This window comes from Macrotis lagotis, chromosome 7 (assembly GCF_037893015.1).
Source record: "Macrotis lagotis isolate mMagLag1 chromosome 7, bilby.v1.9.chrom.fasta, whole genome shotgun sequence".
Taxonomy (NCBI): Eukaryota; Metazoa; Chordata; class Mammalia; order Peramelemorphia; family Peramelidae; genus Macrotis; species Macrotis lagotis.
The window spans coordinates 15,147,113-15,171,843 of record NC_133664.1 but is presented as its reverse complement, the minus strand read 5'-3'; the positions used below and the strand labels follow the sequence as shown (position 1 = coordinate 15,171,843).

Genomic DNA, 24,731 nt, shown 5'->3' with positions numbered 1-24,731 from the left:
TGCAAAAAAAAAAATTAAGGTTAGGAAAAGTACTAATATTCTGACAGATATTAAGGTCTCTGTCTTCATGTAAATTTTTTGTATATGTAATGTAAGCCCTGCCCTATTTCAGGCAAAATAAGAATATAGGAAAGATTTAGTAAAAGGATTGAAGGGGCAGCTAGGTGGCCCAATGGATAGAGCACCAGCCTTGGAGTCAGGAGGACCTGATGTCCAATTCAGCCTCAGACACTTAATAATTGCCTAGCTGTGTGACCTTGGACAGGTCACTCAACCCATTGCCTTAAAAAAATAAACATTTTAAAAAATAGATTGAGTAGAATATATCATTATATCTATTACTGGACAGGCATAGGAAGTGAAAGCAGGGGACAGAGCTGATTCTTTTCCGGGCCTTCCTTCTCTGCTAGGAGTCCTTGGTCCAGCAGGTAACTTCAGTTGAAGATCTCTGACCCAAGATACTTAGAGAAACCTTCTGGCATCTTCCTCAGTCTCTTGACTCCATCGCCCTCTGATTGATTAAAATTCAATTCTGGGGAAATCAGAGAAACAAGCTGAACAATTATGCAGGCTCCTCAGAAAGCTATTAGTTTTAACAGATGGGTGGTTCTTTCAGGGACAAACATGGGAGTTTGGCAAATTCCTGAAGGTAGGCAAACCCCCTTTCATCTTCTTGGTCAGTTTTTGACCAGATCATTGTTCTTTTTCCATCATAGAGACATATATAATGTGGATCTACATCCATCAACACACGCACACCACACACACACACACACACACACACACACACACACACACTACACACACACCACACACCACACGCACACCACACACACACACACACACACTACACACACACCACACACCACATGCACACACACACACATGCACACACACACACACACACACACACACACATTTGTGTTCAAAAGATAGCTTTCTCTAGGGCAGGACGGCGTGGGAGATAAAATAAAAGGTACACAAGGAGAGACCAATAGAAAAACTTGGAAGAATGAATTAAAAAGTTTTTTCAAAAAAAGTAAACTGTGTGAAATAGTAATTCATGGTTTTACATTGAAACACCTTTTTTATGTTATGCTGTGTATGTGGAAATGTGTTTTCTTGTTACATTTAAGTTGAAATTGAATAAAATTTTTTGAAAAAAAGATCTTGCCTCAAGCACCATCTTTCCTTTCCTAATTCCTCCCACTCAACTGTTAGGATCTTCCTAACAAAACATTGTTGTATTTATTTTGTTTAGAATTACTTCTGAACATGCTTGAACATGCTAGCTCCCCTGACACACGTGAGCTGAGGGCAGGGAATATTTTACTTTTGTCTGTATTCCCAACACCTAGCAAAGTGCCTATGTGCAGGGAATCCTCCATTACAATGATGAAACAAAAAATGACAAAAATCTGTAACAAAACATTGTTTTAAAGAGCTCAGGTTTCTATAAGGGGATTGCAAAATATACGTGTGTGTGTGTGTGTGTGTGTGTGTGTGTGTGTGTGTGTGTGTGTGGAAAATCCTGGACTTTTGATTTTTTAATTTGATTTCTTGTATTCCTAGTATAGAAAGTTTTCCCACTGACAGAGGTAGAGAAATCTATAATGTTGAGGTTTTGCCTGAACCTGGCCCTTCCTGATTCCAAAGCCAACTTTACTATCTCTCTCTGTCTCTCTCTCTCTCTCTCTCTCTCTCTCTCTCTCTCTCTCTCTCTCTATCTATCTATCTATCTATCTATCTATCTATCTCTCTCTCTGTCTATCTCTCTCTGTCTCTCAGTCTCTGTCTCTCTCTGTCTCTCAGTCTCTGTCTCTCTCTGTCTCTCTGTCTCTGTCTCTCTCTGTCTCTCTCTCTTTCTCTCTCTCCCTCTCTCCTTCTGAATATTTATGTATTATTTGATCCCTTAAATGCTTCCTGGGTTTCCTTATGCAAAGCACTGAGAGAATAGAAGCAGCAATGTATTTGGAGTCAAAAGACCTGAATTCAAATTCTGATTTTTCTACTTTGCCACCTTAAGTAAATATCTCATCTTTTCTGGGTCTGTTTCCTCTTCTGTGAAATGGGGATGGGGCAGCCCAGATGCCCTCTCAGATCAAAATCTATGATCCTGTACTCCCTTCTTGTGGTCTCAATTTTCTTATCTGTGAAATGAAAGGTGTACCCTAGGTGGTTCCAAGGTTCTTTTATAAAAACAACATTAATAATAATAGTTGGGGCGGCTAGGTGGCGCAGTGGATAAAGCACCGGCCCTGGAGTCAGGAGTACCTGGGTTCAAATTCGTCCTCAGACACTTAATAATGACCTAGCTGTGTGGCCTCGGGCAAGTCACTTAACCCCATTGCCTTGCACAAAACCTTAAAATAATAATAATAATAATAATAGTTCTATTGCTATCCATAATATTGCATACTGCCTGCTATATGTCAGGCTCTCTGCTAAGCACGCTACAATGATCTCTTCTGGTCCTCACAGCAGTCCTAGAATGTCGGGGCTGTCATATCGCATTAATGTATTACTCCATAATATAAGCTAATATGGAATTCTGCCATAACTAGTATATGATACTAATTAATATGGCACTATAGTAAAATGCAATGAGGGCGCTAGGTGGAGCAGGATAGAGCACAAACCCTGGAGTCAGGAGGACCCGAGTTCAAATATGACCACAGACACCAACACTTCATAGCTGTGTGACCTTAGGCAAGTCACTTAACCCTGATTGCCTCACATTCAGGGTTATCTCTAGTCATGCCAATCCATCTCTGGCCACTGAACCCAGATGGCTCTGGAGGAGAAAGCGAGGCTGGGGATTTAGCAAAGCCATCCCTCCTTCCAATCCAATTCATGCTCCTGTCATGGCATCATCTCACCAATGTCATGGTCTTTGAGAATGAAGGTCAATCATCATATTAATGTTAATATTTGCATAATACACTATATCTCTCATTTTATAGATGAGGAAACTGAGACTGAGGGAGGCTAAGGAACTTGCCCAGAGTTGCCCATTCAATAAGACTCTGAAGTAGGATTTGAATTCAGATCTTTCTGTCTTTGAAGTCAATTCTCTATCCCAGCTGGTTCATAAGACTTTTCACGTCCCTTGCAGCTCTTATTCCATTATCCCCTTTATGTATAAATGGACTTCTGCCTATATATATATATATATATATATATATGTGTATATATATATATATATATATATACACATATATATATATATATATATATGTCTATACAATAGACATATATATATCACTTGTGGCACAATGGATAGAGTGCCAGGCCTGGAGCTGGGAAAACTCATCTTCTTGAGTTCAAATCTAATCTCACACACTTACTAACTGTGTGACCCTGGGTAAGCCACTTCACCCAGTTTGCCTCAATTTCCTCAACTGTCAAATGGGCTGGAGAAGGAAATGGCAAACCATTTGGGGCAAGAAAGCCCCAAATGCGGTTGTGAAGAGTCAGACACAACTGAGCAGCAACAACAGCAAATTATAATCTAAGACTGTTCTAGTCTATTAGTCTATCGTCTATTAATTGGTTGTCTAAAATTATGTCTGCTAAAGAGAACTGAAGAGAGTCTGGGCTTCCTGGTTTGGGGGAAAGGAGATAGCACCCTCCCAAGCACCCTGATTTTAGTTCTTCCTGACAATTCCTTTCTTATAACGTAATCTCTTTGGGTCTCCACTCCCTTTTTGCCCACAACCTTGGCAGCTCTGAGCCTTCCTTCTCTCCATATCAAAATGAGACTAAGGCAGAGATTCTCAGTCTCTTCTATGTCCTGGACCCTTAGGTGGGGTGGGGGGGGAGGGAAACTTAGGGACCCCCCCCTTCTCTGAATAGTGTTTCTCTATGAAATGACAAGAGTCTCGATTAAATCAAGATGCCCATTCTCCCCTAGCCATGTTGTCCTCCCTGAAATCTCTCCATGGGGGGCCCTCTGGCCCCCCGGCTCAGAAGTCCTGACTCCTAGATGATGGCAGAGCTGTCCCTGCCAAGCTCCCTGCCAAAAGCCACCCAGCAGGAAGCCAACCCCATCACTGTGTGCAACCAGATTTCCTCATTTTGATGGAAGGGTTTCATTTTGCAATTGCAGAAGCCAAGCCAAGAAAGCCTTTGTGATCGGGCTCCTTATTGGTCAGCCGGCCTCCCCCTTGGACCCGCAGGATCTTCCTTTCTGGGTTGCCTTGGCATCCCAAACTCCTTCAGGTTTCTTCAGCAGCTGCCCCTCAATCCTGCCCAGGGCCGGGTGGTGCCCGCTTGAGTGGGCAGAGACCGCGCAGAGCCTGAGAGGCTTCTGTCTGGACTCTGCCCTTCTGGCTCTCTTCCCCCGCGTGCCCAGTCGCCCATTAAAGGACCTACTATGTGAGAGGAGAGGTGATCAAGGAAGACAGCCCAGAAATGCAAAGTCGCCGGAGAAATCTCCCGGGGAGCGGCGGGCCCTGCAGTCCGGAGGACCTGAGTTCAGATGGACTTCACACCCCTAGCTGTGTGGCCTTGGCCAAGTCACTTAACCCCACTGCCTTGTTTTTAAAAAAAGAAGAAAAGAAAAGAAATCTGCCCGGGGTTGGGCCAGCCTCTGGGGAAGGCGCCTGGGCGGAGGCGATGCCGGCAGGACGGCCTCCGCTGGGTGCTCCGGGCCGGGCTGCTCCGTGCCCTCGGGATGACTCGAACCCAAGCCCCGACAAAGATCACGTCACCAGCACCCCGCCCCCTCCCGAGTTCCCACCGCGCCCGGGGTCCTTCTCCCCGCACCCCAGGGACCCGGGCCCGGCCCGTTTACAGCAGAGTCCCTGGGCCCTGTCCTCGGGACTTAGCACGGGAGACCCCTTCACAGTCGCATCTCCTTCAGAGAACAGCCTCCCCCTTACCAAGCGCCCCCACCCCCCAAGCACGTCTCCCCCTCCCTGGAAAGCGGGTATCTCGGTGGGCTCCCTGCCCCTCTACACCCTGCCCCCTGGCCGGGTGCCCTCCCCCCCTTCCTTGTTGTGTTTTATTTCTAAGGGACCCGCCCAAGGTCACACAGCCACAGCCTGAAGTGCCCGAGGCTGGCCCCGAAGCAGGGCTCCCTGGAAAGCGGGTCACCGGGTGGGCTACCCGGGAGCCGAAGGCACCTTTGCCAGGGGCCCTCCCCCGGCGGCCACACCCACGCCCCCTGCCCCTCCCCAGGCCCTTCACCTGGCGTCTGCTCATGCAGCCCCACCCCCAGTCTGCCCCCCGTGCTAGTCACTGGGGCCCCTCGCCCCCAAACGGCACGCATCAAGCAGCTGTCACAGTCAGGGCCACGGTCACAGTCACGGGTGGGCCTCCGGCTGCACCCCCCCCCCCCACAGACACCCGCACGTGGCTTGCAAGCTCTCCCGGGGTCACAGGCCGCGGCGGCTCCGGGTTCGAATTCCGCTCTCATTCCCACCTGGGACTGCTCTGCCGGGTGGGGGCAGGGAGAAGGGCGGAGGAAGAGCTCTTCGTGGGTACTGATGTGTGAGGTGCGTGGCCAAGCCTTCTGCCCACTTCGTGGGGCGGCCGGAGGTGGAGGGGCCCAGCCCGTGATGGCCATCTCCCTCTTCTGGGACTCCCTGCACCCCGTCCCCAGCCCCAACCCAAGGAGAGGCCCCAGGGACCCCCTCCCCAAGCTTTGCTTCCTGCTTCCTTCTCCAAGTCATGGGAGGGCCGAGGGACCTTGGCCATTTCACTTCTTTTGCAGCTTTCTCTGGCCCGATGGCCTCTGAGAGCCTCCTAAAGGGCTACAAGGAGAGAGGAGGACAGACAGACAGTCACAAAGCCCCATCTAGGTCTTCCTGAGTTCAGATCTGCCTTCAGACACTTACTAGCTGTTTGACCTTGGCATGAGGTCACCTGTTTGCCTCAGTTTCCTCATCTGTAAAACATGCTGGAGAAGGAGATGATGAAACTACTCCATTATCTTTTAAATTGACCCAATAACTTTGTGTGGATTTAGATACACACATTTGCTGCATAGAGAGGCATTTCAAATACATGGGATATATGTAATATCACATACTGGAGACCCTCTAAACTAGAGAGATTCACAGGGCCCTAGATGGCAGAGTTGGGATGCCCATTCCCCAGACACCAGAGGCAGAGACTCTAAGGAAGAAGGTCTGGCTTTGTTCAAAGTTTAGGACTAACCCAGTGAATTTTGCTTCTGTAAAATGAAGGTCCTATTACCTGTAGAACCTACACTAGGTTTTTAGGGAACCCCCCCAAAAAAGAGAAGGGGGGGTGGAAAAGTCTCCCAACCCTTTCATTTGACCGTAGCACAAAAGTTGAAAGAATCCTTTGGCAAAATGCTAGAGATCACAACTTGAGTCTCTTCGGTGAGAAATTCTAGGAGCATACACCAAGGGCTAGAGGGAACCTCAGAGGCCAATTAGTTCCTTCTTCTCATCTTATAGGGGAGAAAGCTGAGGCCAAAGGGAGGATGTGACTTGTGACCAAGATCTAACAGAAATGTCAGAGGAGACATGTTCTGAACTGAGGTTTTTTCCAAGTTCAAAGTTTCTTTCCATTGACTTGTTAAAAGTTTCTCTTTCCTTTCCTTTCCTTCTTTCCTTCCTTCCTTCCTTCCTTCCTTTCTCTTTTTTTGAAGTATGGTGATGAAGAGGGAGAAATTTCTGGGGCAGTTATGTGGTGCATTGGATAGAGAGCATCCACCCTGGAGTCAGGAGGACCTGAGTTCAGAGTCGAACTCAGACACTTAACAATAATTTAGCTGTGTAACCTTGGGCATTGCATTACCTTGCAAAAAAAAAAATGAGATTTTTGCTGACCACCAAAAATGTTCCACTTTGGAAATTGTTTCCTGTTTTTAAAAAAAATCACTATCACTGATTATCCTTAATTTAGAGACGGGTGGGACCTCTCATCCCTTCATTTTATACATAAGGAAAACAGCCCTTAGAGATGAGTGACTTTCCCAGGCTCACACAACCGGTAAGTGTGAGTTGGGGATTCCAGGATCAGAGCTTCCTTCGAGTCCAGGGCTCCTCTATCCACTGGGCTGCCAACTCTCTGTTCCTTGTGGCTACAAACATAGAGATGGGATGTCCTCAGAATTCCCCATGAAAACTGACCCCTATGCGTGGAGCCTGGAACAGTGGCGGAAAAGTGTGGTGTCCCATGAAACTCATGCCAACTTGGTCTTCCTTTCCCCTTTAGATATTTTTAACTGAGGAAACATGGAGGTCTGTCATGACGTGTCTTACTATTACAGACAAATGGGAGGCACTGATATTTTGTCCAACACTCTCACGTCTAATAAAATGTGCCCACCCCTGCAATCACCAATACAGACAACTGCGGCAGATGACAGGTAAGAAAAAAAGCAAATCTTTACGTGCCTATCTCAGCGGACGAAGTGTGGCGATAAGGTCTAAGACCTGGGTTCAAGTCTGACTCTGATATTCCCATGCAACAACTTGGTTAAGAAATGGAAACGTTCGCTAAAACTGAGGGCAAAATGAATGAACTTCTCCAGAATGCAATTATTAAAGTAAAAGATTAATACAGGAATGTATGAAGTGCTGGCTATGTGACAGGCCTCGTTCCAGGACTGGGGAGGAGAGTAGTGAGAAGGCGGAGGCACCATTAATAAGCAAACCCTGAAAATAAATATGCATAAAATAGATTCCAGGTAACTTAGGGAGAAAGACCCCAACAGCTGGGGTGGTAGAAAGAGCACCAATTTGGAAACAAGAGTTCAAATACTGATTCTATTGTGTTCCGTGTGTGACCTTGGACAAGTCACTTCCCCTCACTGAGCCTCAGTTTCCTCATCTGTAAAATGGGAGTGGAGAGGGGGGTAGAGTATGGATCAGTCCCCTCCAGTTGGCATGTTTTATGGTTCTATATGCATCAATGTCAAAGCCATGACTATTTACTAGTTGAGACCACAAGTTTAATAATAGCAATAATAAAATGCTTTGCCTTCATCCTGCAACTGGATAGCCAGGCATTCAAACTGAATCCTGTAGCGTTCATTTAGAACCATACACCTTAAATAAAAATGGGGAAACACTTCTCACAGGAGGAAAAAGCCAGGACAAAATGGTTCTATGTGTTTAGGGGCGAGGCTGAAGAAATCCTGCATCCGTCACCTTAACAAAATACTCTTGAGAATACTGCATGGCATTGGGTTATCGTGCAACTCTGGCAAAGCTGCCAGAAAATTTACCCATCTAGGAATTCTAGACCCAGACCAGGCCTCTCTTTAGAAAGTGGTCTAGTTAGCAACTTTTTTCAGAGAAGGGGGGATGGTTTCTAGATGTAGGAAACATGCCTGATAGTCCACCAGGAGTAACACTCCACTTAAAGGAGTCTAAGACCACATTAATGGCTGAGGCCTCAGCTCCCAACGCGCCAGACAGTTCCCTGTTCAACTCGCTGCACACCTTCGCTCCATTGGATTTAGCATTTCTCCTTCGTCCTTGATATCAGCGTGGCCCCATTGCACTTTACTTACAAGTTTCTGGATTTTCAAAGAAAAATCCTTAAGATCCAATATCTAGAGCTATAAAGGACCTAGAAGAGTCAGCTCAACCTCTAATTTTACAGAAATTAGAAATGTTACAGAAATTACAGAAAACTAAGGCCCACAGAGAGAAGGGATTTGGCCAGGATCACAAGGCTTACAAATGACCTAACTAGGATTCATGATCTTAGATATAATAGGAAGGGACCTCACAGACCATCTACCCCAACTTCCACCCACTGTACAATGAGGAAACTGAGGCACTGGTAAGGAATTGTTCAGTAGGAGTTCCCTATGCCAAGAATGTGGCAATACAATTTAGTTTAAAAAGTGATTTAAATATCTAAGGGCTCGATTATACATGCACATGTGTATATATTTTTGTATGTACACACATGATTGTGGAAAGAGGGGAAGAAAAGAGGAGGAAGCATCCATAGGAAACCCAGCCTGGAAGCCAGGAAGAGTTGGGTTCAAGTCCCATTCTGACCTATCTTTGATTGTATGATCAACTGTACATAAGTCACTTAACTTGTCTGGGAGGCAAGCAACTCTCAAAGACTGGAAGTTGCAGAGAAGATGGCCAAGATGCATCAGGAGAAGGGGTTTCCTCCTGTGGGACTTCCCTATACTAAGGAAGTAACAAGAGCGACAGACAGAGACAGAGACAAGAGAGAGACAGAGATAATTAGGTGGATGATGGATGGGTGGATGGATAGATGATAGATAGATAGATAGATAGATAGATAGATAGATAGATAGATAGATAGATAGATATGATGGATATATTGTATAGATGTAGGAGATGGATGGAAAAATAAATTAATAAATGATAGATATATGTGATAAATATGCTAGATGTATATGATAGAAGTATATGATAAATAAGATAAGATGTATATGAGAAATAAGATGTAGCTATAAGAGATAGCTACATGATAGCTAAATAGATGGGTAGTTAGACAGACAGGTAAATAGATAGATAATGGATGGACAGACGGATGGATGGGTGGATGAATGATAGATGGATGATAGGTAGATAGTATGATAGATTGATAGATATATGATGGATATAATTATAAAGATATATAGATGTAGGAGATAGATAAGATAGAAAATGAATGAATAAATAATGACAGATGTACATGATAGACAAATTGGTAGAGAGATATAAAAGATAGATGATAAATAGGTAGGTAGATGGATGGGTGATAGATAGACAGACAGATAGATAGATGATAGACAGTCAGACAGATAGGACTGCTAGGTGGTACAATGGATAGATTGCTGAGTTGTGGGAAACCAGAGGAAGTCCCTGAAGCCCTATTTGCCTCAGTTTCTCCCTCTATTAAATGGCGATATTAATAGCCCCTACATCTCAGGGTTATGGTGAGGATCAAATGAGATAATCCTTGCAAAGTACTTAGTCCAGAACTTTCCTGAACTGAGAGAAAGAGGCAGACAGAGAGATAGACGATGAATAGGTAGATGAGAGATGATGGACAGAGAACGGGATCGAGTCAGACAGGCAGCTGGCTGGATGGAGAAAAGGCAAGAGAGGCCGACAAGCAGGCAGACAGACAGACATCTGGGTCTCTGGACACGTGCTGACCCCCAGGGGCTCAGGATGAGAACCCCCTGCCCCCCAGTGCAGATCTGTGACTGCCATTCTCTTACACAGCCTTCCCCGGGGGCACCAAGGGGTGTGACAGCTTGTTCAGGGTCACAGAAGAGGTGTGTCAGAGGTGGGATTTGAACACAGGCCTTCTGGACTCTGAGGTCAGCTAGAAAAGTCGGCTGGCATTTTGAAGATGCTGGCATATCGCCTAATTCTGGAAAGCTTTGAAATCTCCCAGCCTTTCCTGAACCCAGATCACACCCATGCCAGCCAGGAGACCATTTCCTCCTTTTCCCTGGGCAGACCCCATTCTTGGACACCAGGTGACCCTGAGGAACCACAGAAATCCCCTTTGGTCTCCCTGCTGCTCCCTCCTGGCCTCTGTGTTGAAGGTGGGGTGGAGGGGGCAGGGGGTCCACATGACCCCTCAGGCGCCCCACAATTCCAGGGGTCTGTACTTTCACCCAGATTCTGGGACCCACTAGCTCAGCTGGGTTCCCTTAACCTGTTCGGAGATTGTAATTGGGAGAATCGGCCACTGGGTGGCACTGCTGCCCGCCCAGTGCTGAATGTCTGCTAGGTGAGGGTCCCTTTTAGAAAAATCTGACTTTTGGACAATTTGATGAACTAAATAAAGACTCCTTTAAAGCCACGAGAGGAGACACTATTTGCGGCCCCGGATCAGCAGGGTGCTGAGTCAAGCACAGATCGGGGTGGGATGCTTGGGATGGCCCTGCTCTGCAGGCCCTGGCCAGGTGGGGAGGGGGTGTCCACTGACTTGATGGAAGCAAATCACATCTTTATTGACATCATTCTTTAACTGAAATTCAGCATTTCCTCCCATCTAAAAATAGATGATGGGGCGGCCAGGTGGCACAGTCCTGGCCTTGGAGTCAGGAGTCCGAGTTCAAATCTGGCCTCAGACACTTAATAATGACCTAGCTGTGTGGCCTTGGGCAAGCCACTTAACCCCATTGCCTTGCAAAAAAAAAAAAAGATGAAAAATTATTTAAATTTTTTAAAGTTTTAAAAATATTATTTTAGGGACAACTAAGTGGCATACTGGATAGAGTACCAGCCCTGGATCATGAGGCCCTGAGCTCACAGCTGACCTCAGACACGTAATACTTACTTTGATGTATGGCCTTGGGCAAGTCACTTAACCCTATTGCCTTGCAAGAAAAAAAATACCCCAAAATAAAAAAAATACTATTCTGAGAATGGGTGCCTCAGTTTCCCCAGCTGGTTGGAGGCAGAGGTCCATGGCAAAAGAGGCTAAGATGCCCCTGGGGGTCCTAGTTCAACTCCTTCATTTTACCCAAGTGGAAACCAAAAATCATTGTCACACAGGGAGCAAAGTGTAAACTCACTGAGTCCAATGGATGCTTTTCAGTTAGTATATGCTTCACAGTGATTGCATACAGCAGGTGTTTAATCACTGGGTTAGATTGGAGTATAAATAGCAGAGGAGGCTTCAAACTCTGTTTCTATGTCTTCAATCCTGGGCTCATCGATCTTGTTTCTTCACAGAATCTCTACATTGCGGTCAGTGGGAAAAAATGCAGTCTGACTCTCTGTGATCCTATTTGGGGTTTTATGGGCAGAGATACTGGAGTGGTTTGCTATTATTTCTTCAGTTCATTTGAAAGATGAGGAAACTGAGGCAAACAGGGTGACGTGGTTTGTCCAAGGTCACAGAGTTAGTATCAGAGGTCGGATTTGAACTCTAGCTCTTCCTGACTCCAAGGCTGCTGTTTTATTCACTGTGCCTCAGTATCAGATCCAGCTTTGGTCACTTGAGTCTGGCGTGACCTTGAGCAAGTCACTTAACTTTAACTTCCCCGACCTTCAGTCTGTAAAATAATGATCAGATTAGGCAACCTGCGAAATGCCCTCTACCCCGAAAAAATTCTAAGGGCCTCAGAAACCCTCCCGGCCAACAGTTCCTGAGAGAAGGGTTCACTCTACAATGTACCCGATGGGCCCGAGCCTGGAGCCACAGGCAGCCGGGTAGGAAAACTGCCTCCGACACCAGAGGGTGGCCGGTCCCCTTGTGAGCCTCAGTTTCCTCATCTTGCAAAATGGCAATAACAGTAGCTACCATGGTGTGATGCTCAAATGAGCTCATGGCTGTAAAGTCGTCTGAAATCTTGGTAATTGTTCTTAACATTGATATGATCCGGCGGTGCATTCGGTAATCATCTCAGCTACCGGGGAGGCTGGGGCTGCCAACACTTAAGCTGGGGGACTCAGCTCTGAATGGGGGGGGGGGTGGAGAGAGCTGTGGCAAGAAGGCCAGGATTCCACCTCTGTCTCTCAGCCACGCTCCTTGTGGGACTCCAGAGAGAGAGGAAGGAGGAGAGAAAGGAGGAGGAGGAGGAGGAAGAGGAGGGGGAGGGGGGAGGGGGAGGAGGAGGAGGAGGAGGAGGAGGAGGAGGAGGAGGAGGAGGAGGAGGAGGAGGAGGAGGAGGAGGAGGAGGAGGAGGAGGAGGAGGAGGAGGAGGAGGAGAGGAGGAGGAGGAGGAGGAGGAGGAGGAGGAGGAGGGAGGAGGAGGAGGAGGAGGAGGAGGAGGAGGAGGAGGAGGAGGAGGAGGAGGAGGAGAGAGGAGGAGGAGGAGGAGGAGGAGGAGGGAGGAGGAGGAGGAGGAGGAGGAGGAGGAGGAGGAGGAGGAGGAGGAGGAGGAGGAGGCGGAGGAGGAGGAGGAGGAGGAGGAGGAGGCTGTGGCCTGGGTTCCAGTTCTCCCTCTGAGGCAGGCGAGCTGTGTGACCCTGGGCCAGACTCTTGGCCCCCCTGGCCCAGACTGCTCTGCAATGCTGTGGGTAGTCCACCACTCTGCGGGCAGAGACAGTGTCTGGGGGGGTCTCTGAGGCAGGAATGCTTCCTAAGAGACAGGGGGCTGAAGTGGGTCTCAAGGGGGGGTAATTCTTGTTCTCTCCAAAAGCCAGAAGAGGCTCTTGGAGGCCATTAGGACTTGGTTGTCCTTTGGGGCCACAATGGAAGCATAAATAATACTCTGTTCTCGGCTTCTCTGAAAACGGTATTCAAATTGCTAGTTAGGCTGCGGGCTGCGGGAAGCGGAGACCCATGAGGCCCGGGCCCAGCCTTCATTTCAATTTCAATTATTTGTTCTAGTGAAAAATGTCCTTATCTTCCACCACCTTGGGGAAGATGTGTGTGTGTGTGTTTGTATGTGTGTGTGTTCTGTCTGTGTGTGCATGTGTGTGTTCTATGTCTGTGTCTGTGTCTGTGTGTTCTGTCTGTGTGTGCATGTGTGTTCTATGTCTGTGTCTGTGTGTGCATGTGTGGGGGTGTGCATGTGTGGGGTGTGTTCTATGTCTTGTGCATCTATGTTCTGTGTGTGCATGTGTGTTCTGTCTGTGTCTGTGTATGCACATGTGTTGTGTGTGCATGTGTGTTCTATGTGTGTGTCTGTGTCTGCACTGTGTTCTGTGTGTATGTGTGTTGTGCGTGCATGTGTGTTCTGTCTGTGTGTGCGTGTGTGTTCTGTGTCTGTGTCTGTGTGTGGGCATGTGTGTGTTGTGTTTGTGTGCATGTGTGTGTGGGGGGGTGTGTGTGTGTGTGTGTGTGTGTGTGTGTGTGTGTGTGTGTTGGGGAGAGAGGAAGTAGAGGAAAAGACAGCCAGGAGACTGTCCCCCCCATTGAAGGGACCCCCTTCCGCCTCTCCCCACAACACCCTCCACACTTGACCATACTGGGGAAAGCGAGCCAGTGGGAACACACCACCCCTCCCCTGCCCTCCCCTCCCCTCCCCTCTCTCCTTCCCCACCCCTTCTCTCAGCTCTTCATTCACTCACATTCTCAATGAAAAATCCCCAGCCAGTGAACCCCTGTTCGGTCCCCTGGTCCTTCTCTAGTCCTGCCCTCCCCAGAGAGCCTCTATCCACGGACTCCTCTGCCATGGACTCCAGTAATCTGCCCAATCCCTGGCCTCTCTGGACACCCTCCCAGCATGATAGCCCCCCGCCTTCTGCAACGTCCGGCCATGCCCCCTGCCTGGCCCAAAACAGTGGCGCAGACTCTTCTAACCAGTAAGAAGTTTGAAAACTAACAATGGTGAAATTAATCTCATTTTCGGACGCTTCTTAAAAATTCTTTCTTCGTTTACAGATATCAGGAGTCAGGGAAACTGCACTTAACATGCAGTCACCCATGGGGAAAAGAACGGGAGTGTGGTGTTCTGGAAGAACTTAGACCAAAATCGGAGCCTCCTCGAACTTTCAGCAGAGGACATAAGCATTTTGGCTTTGGTGGAGACCCCTGGCCAAGGTAAATGGGGTTTACATGAGGTTATTGTGGTCCTAGTGAATTGTTCCCGTCCTTCTCTGCCACCTCCCACTAAACAAAATCAGATAAAATTCAAGAAATGACAGGAACAAAGAGGGGAAAGAATTAAGCTGGTATAATTCTGATGTGACATGTTTGACATTTAAATAATGATATAGACAGGACATAGTGTCCTGAGAATTCCAAACCCCATGAGCCTGTATATGGAATCTACAGGTGATGCCATAATCCTCAGAGCTCGGGTCTGCAGTCAGGATGACTCTCCTTTCCAAGTTCAAATCCATCTTCAAACACACTCTCTGTGTGACCTTGGACAAGTCACTTCACCCTGTTTGCCTCAGTTGCCTCCTCTGTAAAATGAGCTGGAGAAGGAAATAGTAAACCACTCCACTGTCTCATGCAAGAAAACCTCAAATGGGGTCATGAAGCATTAATCATGACCAAAAGAATTGAACCACAAATGCAATTGCAGCACATCTTCGCCCACCATAATCTACATAGGCTGATGGGGATGGAGTCTGCAAAGAGGTCATGTGTCCCCTAGAAAAGAACAAAGCATTCTTACTGTGAACCCCTGAATGGCCTTGTCTCTTGTCTCTTTTCTCTTCTGTCAAGTCCTTCCCCAGGAAGTGCCATTTCCCCTCAAGGACCATAAGGATAGATGCACGTTGAGTGTCCCAGGGTCCTGTTCATCTCCTCCCCCAAGCTGCATCCCCAGGTGATGAGCACTCCTTGTACCCTACTGTCAAGTCTAATATCCCTAAAAGCCAGGGCTTGTCATTTTTAAGTGTTCGGAGGAGACATATTTATTATTTGTGGCAGGGAATTGTTGGGTGACTAATTTTTGCAAAGCAAATTTAACATTCCAGTTCCTATAGACTGGGAAAAGTTATGCATCTAAGGGAGAGTAGGTTTCAGTAGCATTAATCACAGCCCTAAAGAAGACCCTCTTACCTTGTCCAAAATGGTACCTCTCAATGGCTAAGAAAAGTCTCCCATTTTGAGTACCAGAAAGTGATGTTATCTCCAAAGAATATTCATGGCTTTGCAGAGTCAATACATAAAAACTAGCAGAGACTTCACTGAATCTGGCATGCACCCATGTTTGTCAGACTTTTTTTTTGGTAGTGAATAGAACGAATATGTTATGATAAAAATACAAATGAGGAAACATTGGGCTAAAAGTGGTTTCATCTATCCTAGTGACCTAAAGTTGTGGTCTGCTCCTGAAAGGGCCAGGTCAGATCAGCCTAGAGCAAGAGGTAGACCTATGCTGGCACTTCCATACGTGGGATCACTCTCAGTCTAGCCACCAGCAGGCTTTTTCAATGAGTGGTGCAAAACAGTATTGATGACTTATACATCAGAACTTCCTAGGAGCTCCCTGAGGTATCTCTTCCATCCAGTGGGGCACATTGCAGCTCATCCAGCCTGTTCATATCTCTCCTTTAAGCCTCCTCAGAAGATCCTTCCAATACCCAAGGGGTCTTTCCCCTAAGTCTTTGTGAGATTGCAGTGAAATGGTAGGCCTGTCTTTCTGTTCCCCTTGACCCTAACCAGTGTTCCTCCTTTGCAGGGCCTGTGTACATTCTTGAGGATAGAAAGGATGGCAACTAATTTTTTTAACATTATCTTTTCAAATTTCATTTTTCATGATTTTTTATTTTTCCAATTCCCTGCAAAGATAGTCTTCCACATTCCCATTTTTATAAGCTTTGAATTCCACATTTTTCTCCATCCCTCCTTCCCTCCCCTCTCCCCTCAACAATGAATAATCTGATATCCATCATACCCACACAGTCATGCTTGGTATATTAGTCATGTTATGAAAGAAGAATCAGAACTAAGAGGGAAAGAACTATGAGAAAGAAAAAGCACAACAAAGAAAAAGCACAAAACAAGTTTAAAAAGTGAAAATCATCTTTGCTATTCAGGCAGACTCCATATTTATTCCTCTGGATATGGATGTCTTTTCCATCAGATGACAACTTTAAAAAAATCATTTTCTGCATCTTAATTATTTTATTAAAGCCATCATCCCTTATGGGTTTTGCATGAAGAGAAGGAAAGACTTTGGAACTCAAAGGTTTTTTTAAAAGAATGTGAAAATTAAGTGATTTAAAAAAAAATCATTCCTGGTTATCATGTGATGGAAAGTGAGAGACAGAGGCCTGGTGTATACCTCCTCCTGGTTATTTACGGCTACTACTCCTAGTCCTTCGGTATGGAAGACGATCACACTGACCAACCAAATGATGGAAGGCAAGAGTTGCCCGGAGTGAAGGGCAGGCTGGGCAAGGAGCCTTCCTGCTGGCAAATATTTTCCAACCACCTCTCTAAAAGGACACACTGTACAGTTTAATAATTAGCGTTGTTCTCCATCACATTTGTAAATCTAGATAATCGCCAAAACAAGAAATCAAGTCCCTGCTTATAGGAGCTTCCAGTATTTGTTGATTTACCCTAAACATATAACAACCAGCTCCCAAAGCCAGTCTGAGCTGGCAGCAGCTCTCTTCATTAAGCTTATATATCTTTTGAGTATGAATCTCAGTTTCCCCATCTGAAAAATGAGAGACAAAGATATATACATATATATATATATATATATATATATGTAGAGAGAGAGAGAGAGAGAGAGAGAGAGAGAGGTAGACGTAGATGTAGATGTAGACGTAGACATAGACATAGACGTAGATGTAAACATAGACGTAGACATAGACATAGACATAGACATAGACATAGACATAGACATAGACATAGACATAGACATAGACATAGACATAGACATAGATATCATTGGTCATCCTTTGTAGATGACCAGGCCTGCCCTGCCCCTCTCCACTCCAGGAACCTGGGAAGGCTCAGCTTCAGGCCCAAGCTGAAGGAGAGATGGCTGGTGTTACCTGGGCACAGCCAAGATCTCCCAGGGCCATTGGTGATCAGGAAACACAACACCAACAAGGAGGCTGGTTTTTCGTTTGGGCTTTTTGTTGTCATTGTTGTTGCTTTATTTTTTAACCACTGAATGAATGAATTCTTCCTATGTGAAAATCTTGAAGAACCCTTAATGCTTTGGCAATTCACTAATCACTATGTTCAAAGAATAGATAAGGCTATTGAAATGTTCTTCCAATACGAGGGAATTAATGCAGGTCATTGTAAAGGAGGATGAAAAATATGACTTTCATCACTTACAAACAACTACCAAATTGTGAGCTTCCTCAGGGTTATAATCAGGAGCCTGATGATTCTCAAAGGAAGAAGAAAGTAAATGACCAATGTTGTTTTTTCTGGTCTTCATTCTCCAAAGGAAGAGTCTTGTTTAATTCTAAGTTTTTGGAGCTCAAAGACAATGAATCCACATTCTACACTGATGCACTTTGGCTATGTACACAACAGACTTTATTACTCAGGGAATAAATCTTTAAGAATTTGTTAGATGCCTACTATGTGGCCAGCCTTGGGCACCAAAGATACAAAGAATGAAGCTATCTTTTCTCTGAAGAAGTTTCCATCTTGATGAAAAAGGGTAAAAACATCACTTGTACAAAAATATTCATAGCAGCCCTGTTTATGGTGGCAAAGAATTGGAAATCCAGTAAATGTCCTTCCATTGGGGAATGGCTTAGCAAACTGTGGTCTATGCATGTCATGGAACACTACTGTTCTATTAGAAACCAGGAGGGACGGGATTTCAGGGAAACCTGGAGGGATTTGCATGAACTGATGCTGAGTGAGATGAGCAGAACCAGAAGAACACTGTCCACCCTAACAGCAACATGGGGGTGATGTTCAACCTTGTGGCCTTGCTCATTCCATCAGTGCAACAACCAGGGACAATTTGGAGCTCTCTGTGATGGAGAATACATCTGTATCCAGAGAAAGAATTGTGGAGTTTGACCAAAGATAAGGACTATTACCTTAAATTTAGAAAAAAAAAACTGATAGCTCATTGTCTGATCTTGCTATCTCTTGTACTTTGTGTTTCTTCCTTAAGGATATGATTTCTCTCTCATCACACTCAATTTGGATCAATGTATACCATGGAAACAATGTAAAGACTGGCAAATTGCCTTCTGTGGGGGATGGGGAGAGGGAAGCAAAATTAGGGGGAAAATTGTAAAACTCAAAATAAATAAAATCTTAAAAAAAAAGCTTCCATCTTGATGGGATAAGCCATAGACAGTGAGTGATGGGATACGGTAACCATGTCTCCTTTTATATCATCACGTAATAGGCACTTTGGAGAATCCAGAGTCATCCTCCATCTTTAAGGACAGGCTGGAGAAGCCATGGCACAGGATGGGAAGCATCTCTGAGAGCTTCTGAACAAAGAGTTGCCAGCGGAATATTTCCTTATGCAACCCTGATGGGTATCAAACATAGACCCCATAAGGGAAATGGCTCTTGATGGCTCCTGCCATATTTTATTTTTAAATTGAAGCACAATGCAATGATTCATGGTTCATGGTACATGGAAAGAGCATTGGATTTGGAAGCAAAGAACCTTGGTTCTTTGGTACTTACCTTGGTACTTACTTCCTGTGTGACCTTAGGCAAGTCACTGAACCTCTCTCTTAGTCTCAGCTTCTTCATCTGTCAAAATTAAGGATTAGACAGGATAAAACCTCCAAGATCCCTTCCATCTTTAGCCCTATGATTTTGTGAGCTACAGTGCTAGGTTGCCAAGTTGCTGGGAGAAAAAAATAAAAAATCATTGCTTTAAAAAACAATTCACTTGCACATTTAAAAATGACGGGAATGTTAGCACAATCAAAAATCATTTACCCATTAGCTTTTATCCTGTAAATATAGACTCCCAAGAAAATGTAAAACCTAGAATAGACAAAGAGAAAGAAAATTGCTTGTACTTTCCAGATATTGTCTCCAGCTCTAAAATGATGTATCATCTCTCAGATTTCCATAAATTTTGTCTTCATGACATATATCTCCTCCCCCACCCCCTAGGAGAATGTAACCTCCTTGAGAGTAGGTTCCATTATCTTTGGATCTTCAGGCTCTGCCCACATACCTGGTGCAGCCTAGGTGGGTGTTTAAGGTGGATTGAGTTAAAGTGAACATTTTATTAAAATGAACATTTTCCTGAGTGTGAGTGAGCTTCAGATATCTGTCTTCCTTTCCAAGAACTAGGAAGAGGACTCTGTGTGGTTCAGGCTCTAAAAGTGATCCAACCTTTTCCTTTCTTTTCAGCTGTATTCCAATCCGCCAATTCTACCACCTGACGCAGAACAAAAAGAGTAATCTTTACAACAACGATTGCCTGTAAGGTTCCAATCTGCCATGAGACCCATGACCTTGCTGGGGGGGGGGAGATTTGGGGGAGATCACTGTGTGGCAGAAATGTTTTGTGTTCTTCTAAGATGTCAAAAAGTGATGACTTAAAGGGGGACTGATAAGCAGGAAGTTATTAATGGCAGATTCATTGAGAGTCGTCAGAAACTGGCTTAGGAGTGTCGGGTGAGGAGTTCTGATTGCTGATCAGAGAGCTTTTGTTCTGGTCGTCTCTTGAACAGGGATCAGAGTGCCCAAGTGGGGGCCAGGGTACCTTGTTCTAGCCTTTCTTCTTGTAAGACCTGGGGGAAAGGGATGACTTCATTACTTTCCAGTTCTAGCCCGCTGTGATTCTCCACTGTTCTAGACTGTTAGGAGACTCCCACTGAATCCATCTCAGATAGAAGACTGATTGTGGTACACACTAGTAATAATTCCAATAGATCACAAGTCTTGGGGCAGCTGGGTAGCACAGAGCACCAGCCCTGGAGTCAGGAGGACTTGAATTCAAATCCAGTCTCAGGAACTTAATACTGACTTAACCTTGGGCAAGTCACTCAACTCCATTGCCTTGCAAAAATCCAAAAAAAAAAAATCCTAAATGCCTTTTTAAACCACCATTCCTTCTGGTAGACATTCTTCCTTATGTCTGAACCTAAATGCCTCTGTTTATCTTGTGCATATCTTGTCTGAGTTATATATAAGTTGACTTTTTAGCCTGTAAACCTCCTGGGGGCAAGAACAGTGTTTTCCCCTTTCTTTGTATCCTTAGCACAACAGTGCCTCTCAGAGTGTCCTTTAAAGTCATGAGGGTGGGGAGCAGCTAGGTGGTGTAGGGAATGGAGCACCGGCCCTGGAGTCAGGAGTCCCTGAGTTCAAATCCAGCCTCAGTCACTTAATAATTGCCTAGCTGTGTGACCTTGGGAATGTCACTGAACCCCACTGCCTTGCAAAACCAACAACAAAAAAAGTCGTGAGGTTGGGCCAGGCCCAAAATGCCATAGATTTCCAAGTCCCCAGCATAGTGCAAGCCCTGGCAGAGAGACTAGAACCCAGAGAGCAATTATCTCAAGGACCAAAAGTATATCAAAAGCTCTTCATAAAGGTTTGTTGACTGACTGCTTGCTTCGTTCTATAATAAAAGCTCACAGCGGCCGTCACTGCCCTCCCTAGAGGAAATAAGTCTCAGCTTTCCCTTATCCACTCTAAATAGCTGGCTTCTCTTAGCCTTTTCTTGGGGTGCCGTTTGCTATTTCAAAACACAACCATGAGCATGTGAGTAGCATGCCATAGGCAGATTCCAAATAAAAGTGAACCATGGGGGGGGGGGGGCGACTAGGTGGTCCAGTGGAGTCAGGAGTCCCTGAGTTCAAATGTGACCTCAGACACTTAATGACCCAGCTGTGTGACCTTGGACAAGCCACTGAACCCCATTGCCTTGCAAAAATCTAAAAAAAAAGTGAACCATTTTGTTGTTAGAGAGAAAAGATTACTTAAAGGAAAACTAATTGAGCATTGAAATCTGAAGAAATTATTATTTAGGGAGAAGGGGCGACTAAACTGTGGATTCATGCATTTAGGGAACCCTCTAGGATGCTGCTTCACACTCCTGAATAAATAGCATTTTTTATTATTCACTTTTCATTGGCAGAGTGTCCCAGAAATCTTAGGGCGGGATTAGGCTTTCATAGCTTAAAAGCATACACAGTTACGGATGTCCAGCTTGCTTTCTCCCTTCTTCCAAGTTGGCATCTGAACAGCCTTGGAATCTGGAGTTGCTTCTAGTTGGCCCAAGAGCCTTCCAGTTTGACTATTCTAGAGGTCTAGGGCAAAGGGTCCATTTATTTTCTGTGCTAAAAAAATCTTTCTTTCAAAACTCTATTGGAAAACTTCACTATCAATACTGGCCACTGGAGGGCACCCGAAGCACATGTAATAGAGAGTTGATCCAGGTACCTTTTTTAGGGATGCTCAGAGCCCGAAGTGTGGCCCTGGCAAAGCGGGTACATAATCTCCCAGCAGGACAGGAAAATGGATGAGCTGGGTTAGGTTCAGGAAATGGGCTGCCTGAGTCCCTGTGGGCTGCAGTCCATCATTCAAATAGTTTGCGGTGTCTTTGAGGTATTTAGCCAGCCAATGACAACCAATTTCTTTTGATTTGCCAGCCTTGCCCAAGTATTTTATATCACTTTTTTTTGTATTTGCAAGACAATGGGGTTAAGTGACTTGCCCAAGGTAATTATGTGTCTGAGTCTGGGTCGTCCTGACTTCAGGGCCCGTGCTCTATCCACTGTGCCACTAGCTGCCCCCGTTGCCCAAGTATTTTATTTATTTTTTTTTTAGGTTTTTTGCAAGGCAAATGGGGTTAAGTAGCTTGCCCAAGGCCACACAGCTAGGTCATTATGAAGTGTCTGAGACCGGATTTGAACCCAGGTCCTCCTGACTCCAGGGCCGGTGCTTTATCCACTGCACCACCTAGCAGCCCCTGCCCAAGTATTTTAAAGAGACTTTCTTGGATAGTAACAGAGCTTGAGGGAGCTGCTCTTTACATCTGACTCACACAGAGATGGATAAACTTGCCATTTGAATACCCGGCCAGATGGCAATATAGTTCATTATCAGTGGAAAGATGCTTATAGAGGCACTCTCTGGTTTAGTGAGAGAGTGCTGGGATTTCATTCAAGACCCATCTTCGCCACTTAGTAGCTGGGTGATCCTGGATAAGTCTCTGGTCTTCAGTTTCCTCATCTGTAAATAGGAAAAACAAGCCTATAGGAATGCCCTTGAGAGAGGCTCCGTGGTCACCTGTATCTAAAGCCCTTTTCTCTATTATTTACAACAAATTTTTGGTGCATTTTCTCCAAAAGAACATGTGTTGCACCCATGTGTTACACTAGATTATGACCTAGCCTCAATGAGATCGGAAAGATCTGATGTTGAAGCCTACCATTAGTGTGTCCTGGCTTTGTCACCCTAGCCAAGTCACTTAACCTCTTCCTCTTCTAGGCTACTCTAAAATGATGACTTGCAGAACAGTTGTACTCTGAAAGAGAATTTTCCTCCTCAGTAGTTTCCCATCACCCACCAGAAAGCTGCCAGGGCAGACCATTTTTAATCTTAGCAAGCCATTGCAGTGACTGCCACAGGATCATGCATGTAGAGATGGAAAGGACTTTGAAGGTCATCAGTCTGATTCGCCTCATTTTACAGCTGAGGAAACTGAGGCCCAAAGAGAAGATAAAAGATGTTCAGTTAGGTAGTATTTACTAAGTTATGTGATAGACATTGTGCTAAGCACTAGAAATACTAAGAAAGGCAAAAGAAAAGAAAAATCTCTACCCTCAGGGAGTTTCCAGTCTAATGGGGGCAAAGGAACTCTGGAGCCAACTGGAACCAAAGAGCCCAATTGTGAAATTCTCAGTGTGACTATGTTCACTGTTTTAAAATTTATGTTTTTCCTTCCTCTCCTCTGGTTTTCCTTCTTTTCCCTTAGACCTAACCCCTCAAACACAAATAGACTATTACGGAAACATGTTCAACACAAATGTAATGTGCGACTTTTACTAGATTATTCACTGCTGACAGAAAGGGCGTGTGAAGAGAGGGTGGAAGAAAATTGTGAATATGTGTAACTTAAAAAGATGTTGATGGAGCCACTAGGTGGCGCAGTGGACAGAGCACCAGCCCTGGAGTCAGGAGTAGCTGAGTTCAAATCCGACCTCAGACACTTAATAATGACCTAGCTGTGTGACCTTGGGCAAGTCACTTAACCCCACTGCCTTGAAAAAAATATATATTGGAAACACTTCCATAACATAATAGAACATGAAATATCAAACAAAAAAATTTTCAGTCTAACTTTTATACCTTAGAAATTGATAAATGCTACAAATTAGGATGTTTTCTTTATTGTCTAGAAAGTCAGAAGAAAGTGGTAGAGGTTAAACTCAACAGCATGTGATGCAGACTCTTTTCAAAGAGCTGGTTGTTAAATGTTTCTACCAGCTCACCCCAAGTAGGGAAGTCAACATGCAAAGAACTGTGTCCAACAGATTATGTCCAACAAGCCGTATATAGGATGAATTAAGGGTAGTCACAGAGGGAAGGCACCAAGATTAAGGCGGACTGAGAAAGGCTTTTTACAGAAGGTAAGAATTTAACTGAGACTTGAAAAAGTCAGAAGGTAAAGATGATGAGAGAATTCCAAGCGTAGAAAACATCCAGTGTGGAGAGGCAGGAGGGCTGGTGTCCCTGGGTATGTGACTGGTCAAAGGTCATAAAGGTATGAAGGGGGCAAAGTGGATGATTCAAAATCCAAATCTTCTTCCTCCAAGTTCAATGAGTACTTTCCTTGCTATAGCCTTTAAGGTCAAGTTTGGGGGGGGTGGGGAGAGAGTTTTATTTTGGTTGTTGGTTTTGCAAGGTAGTGGGCTTAAGTGACTTGCCCAAGGTCACACAGTGAGGTAATTCTTAAGTGTCTGAGACCAGATTTGAGCTCAGGTCCTCCTGAGTCCAGGGTCAGTGCTCTCTCTGCTGCACCACCTAGCTGCCCCTTGTTTTGCTTTTAAAGGGAGGTTTTGTGTGTGTGTGTGTGTGTGTGTGTGTGTCTGTGTGTGTATGTGTCTGTGTCTGTGTATGTGTGCACGTGCGTATGTGTGTATGTGTCTGTGTGTGTGCGCATGTGTGTGTGCATGTGTGTGTGTGTGTGTGTGTGTGTGTTTTAAGGGAAAAAGAGAGCTCAAATTTCTGTCAAATTTAGAAACAGGCAAATAAACTTTACCCTTTGTTTCTCTGTCCCCTGATCCTACAGATATTTCCACAGGCTCACCCTGGTTACTGAACTACAATCCAAAGGAGGCAGGCTAGAGCTGTAATGGGCTTTGTCCTAGACTTAGAGTTTACTGATTTGGTGACCCTGGGCAAGTCCCTTGCCTTCTCCAGACCTCAGATGAGTTTTCTCATCTGTGAAATGAGAGTAATAGGTGCACCTCCCTCACAGGCTTGTCATG

The 24,731-nt window shown here is 45.2% G+C and overlaps 1 protein-coding gene across 1 annotated transcript in view; it reads left to right on the top strand.

The window, feature by feature from the left end:
* Positions 1-5,351: 5,351 nt before the first annotated feature.
* The window catches only part of SPMIP4 (sperm microtubule inner protein 4), a 49,613-nt gene continuing 30,233 nt past the window's right edge, over positions 5,352-24,731 (top strand). The window contains exons 1-4 of the mRNA XM_074195507.1: positions 5,352-5,498; positions 7,192-7,345; positions 14,251-14,409; positions 19,642-19,713. Of these exons, the coding sequence (XP_074051608.1) occupies positions 7,212-7,345; positions 14,251-14,409; positions 19,642-19,713 (365 nt within the window). The 5' untranslated portion in view covers positions 5,352-5,498; positions 7,192-7,211. The remainder of the gene's footprint in view (positions 5,499-7,191; positions 7,346-14,250; positions 14,410-19,641; positions 19,714-24,731) is intronic.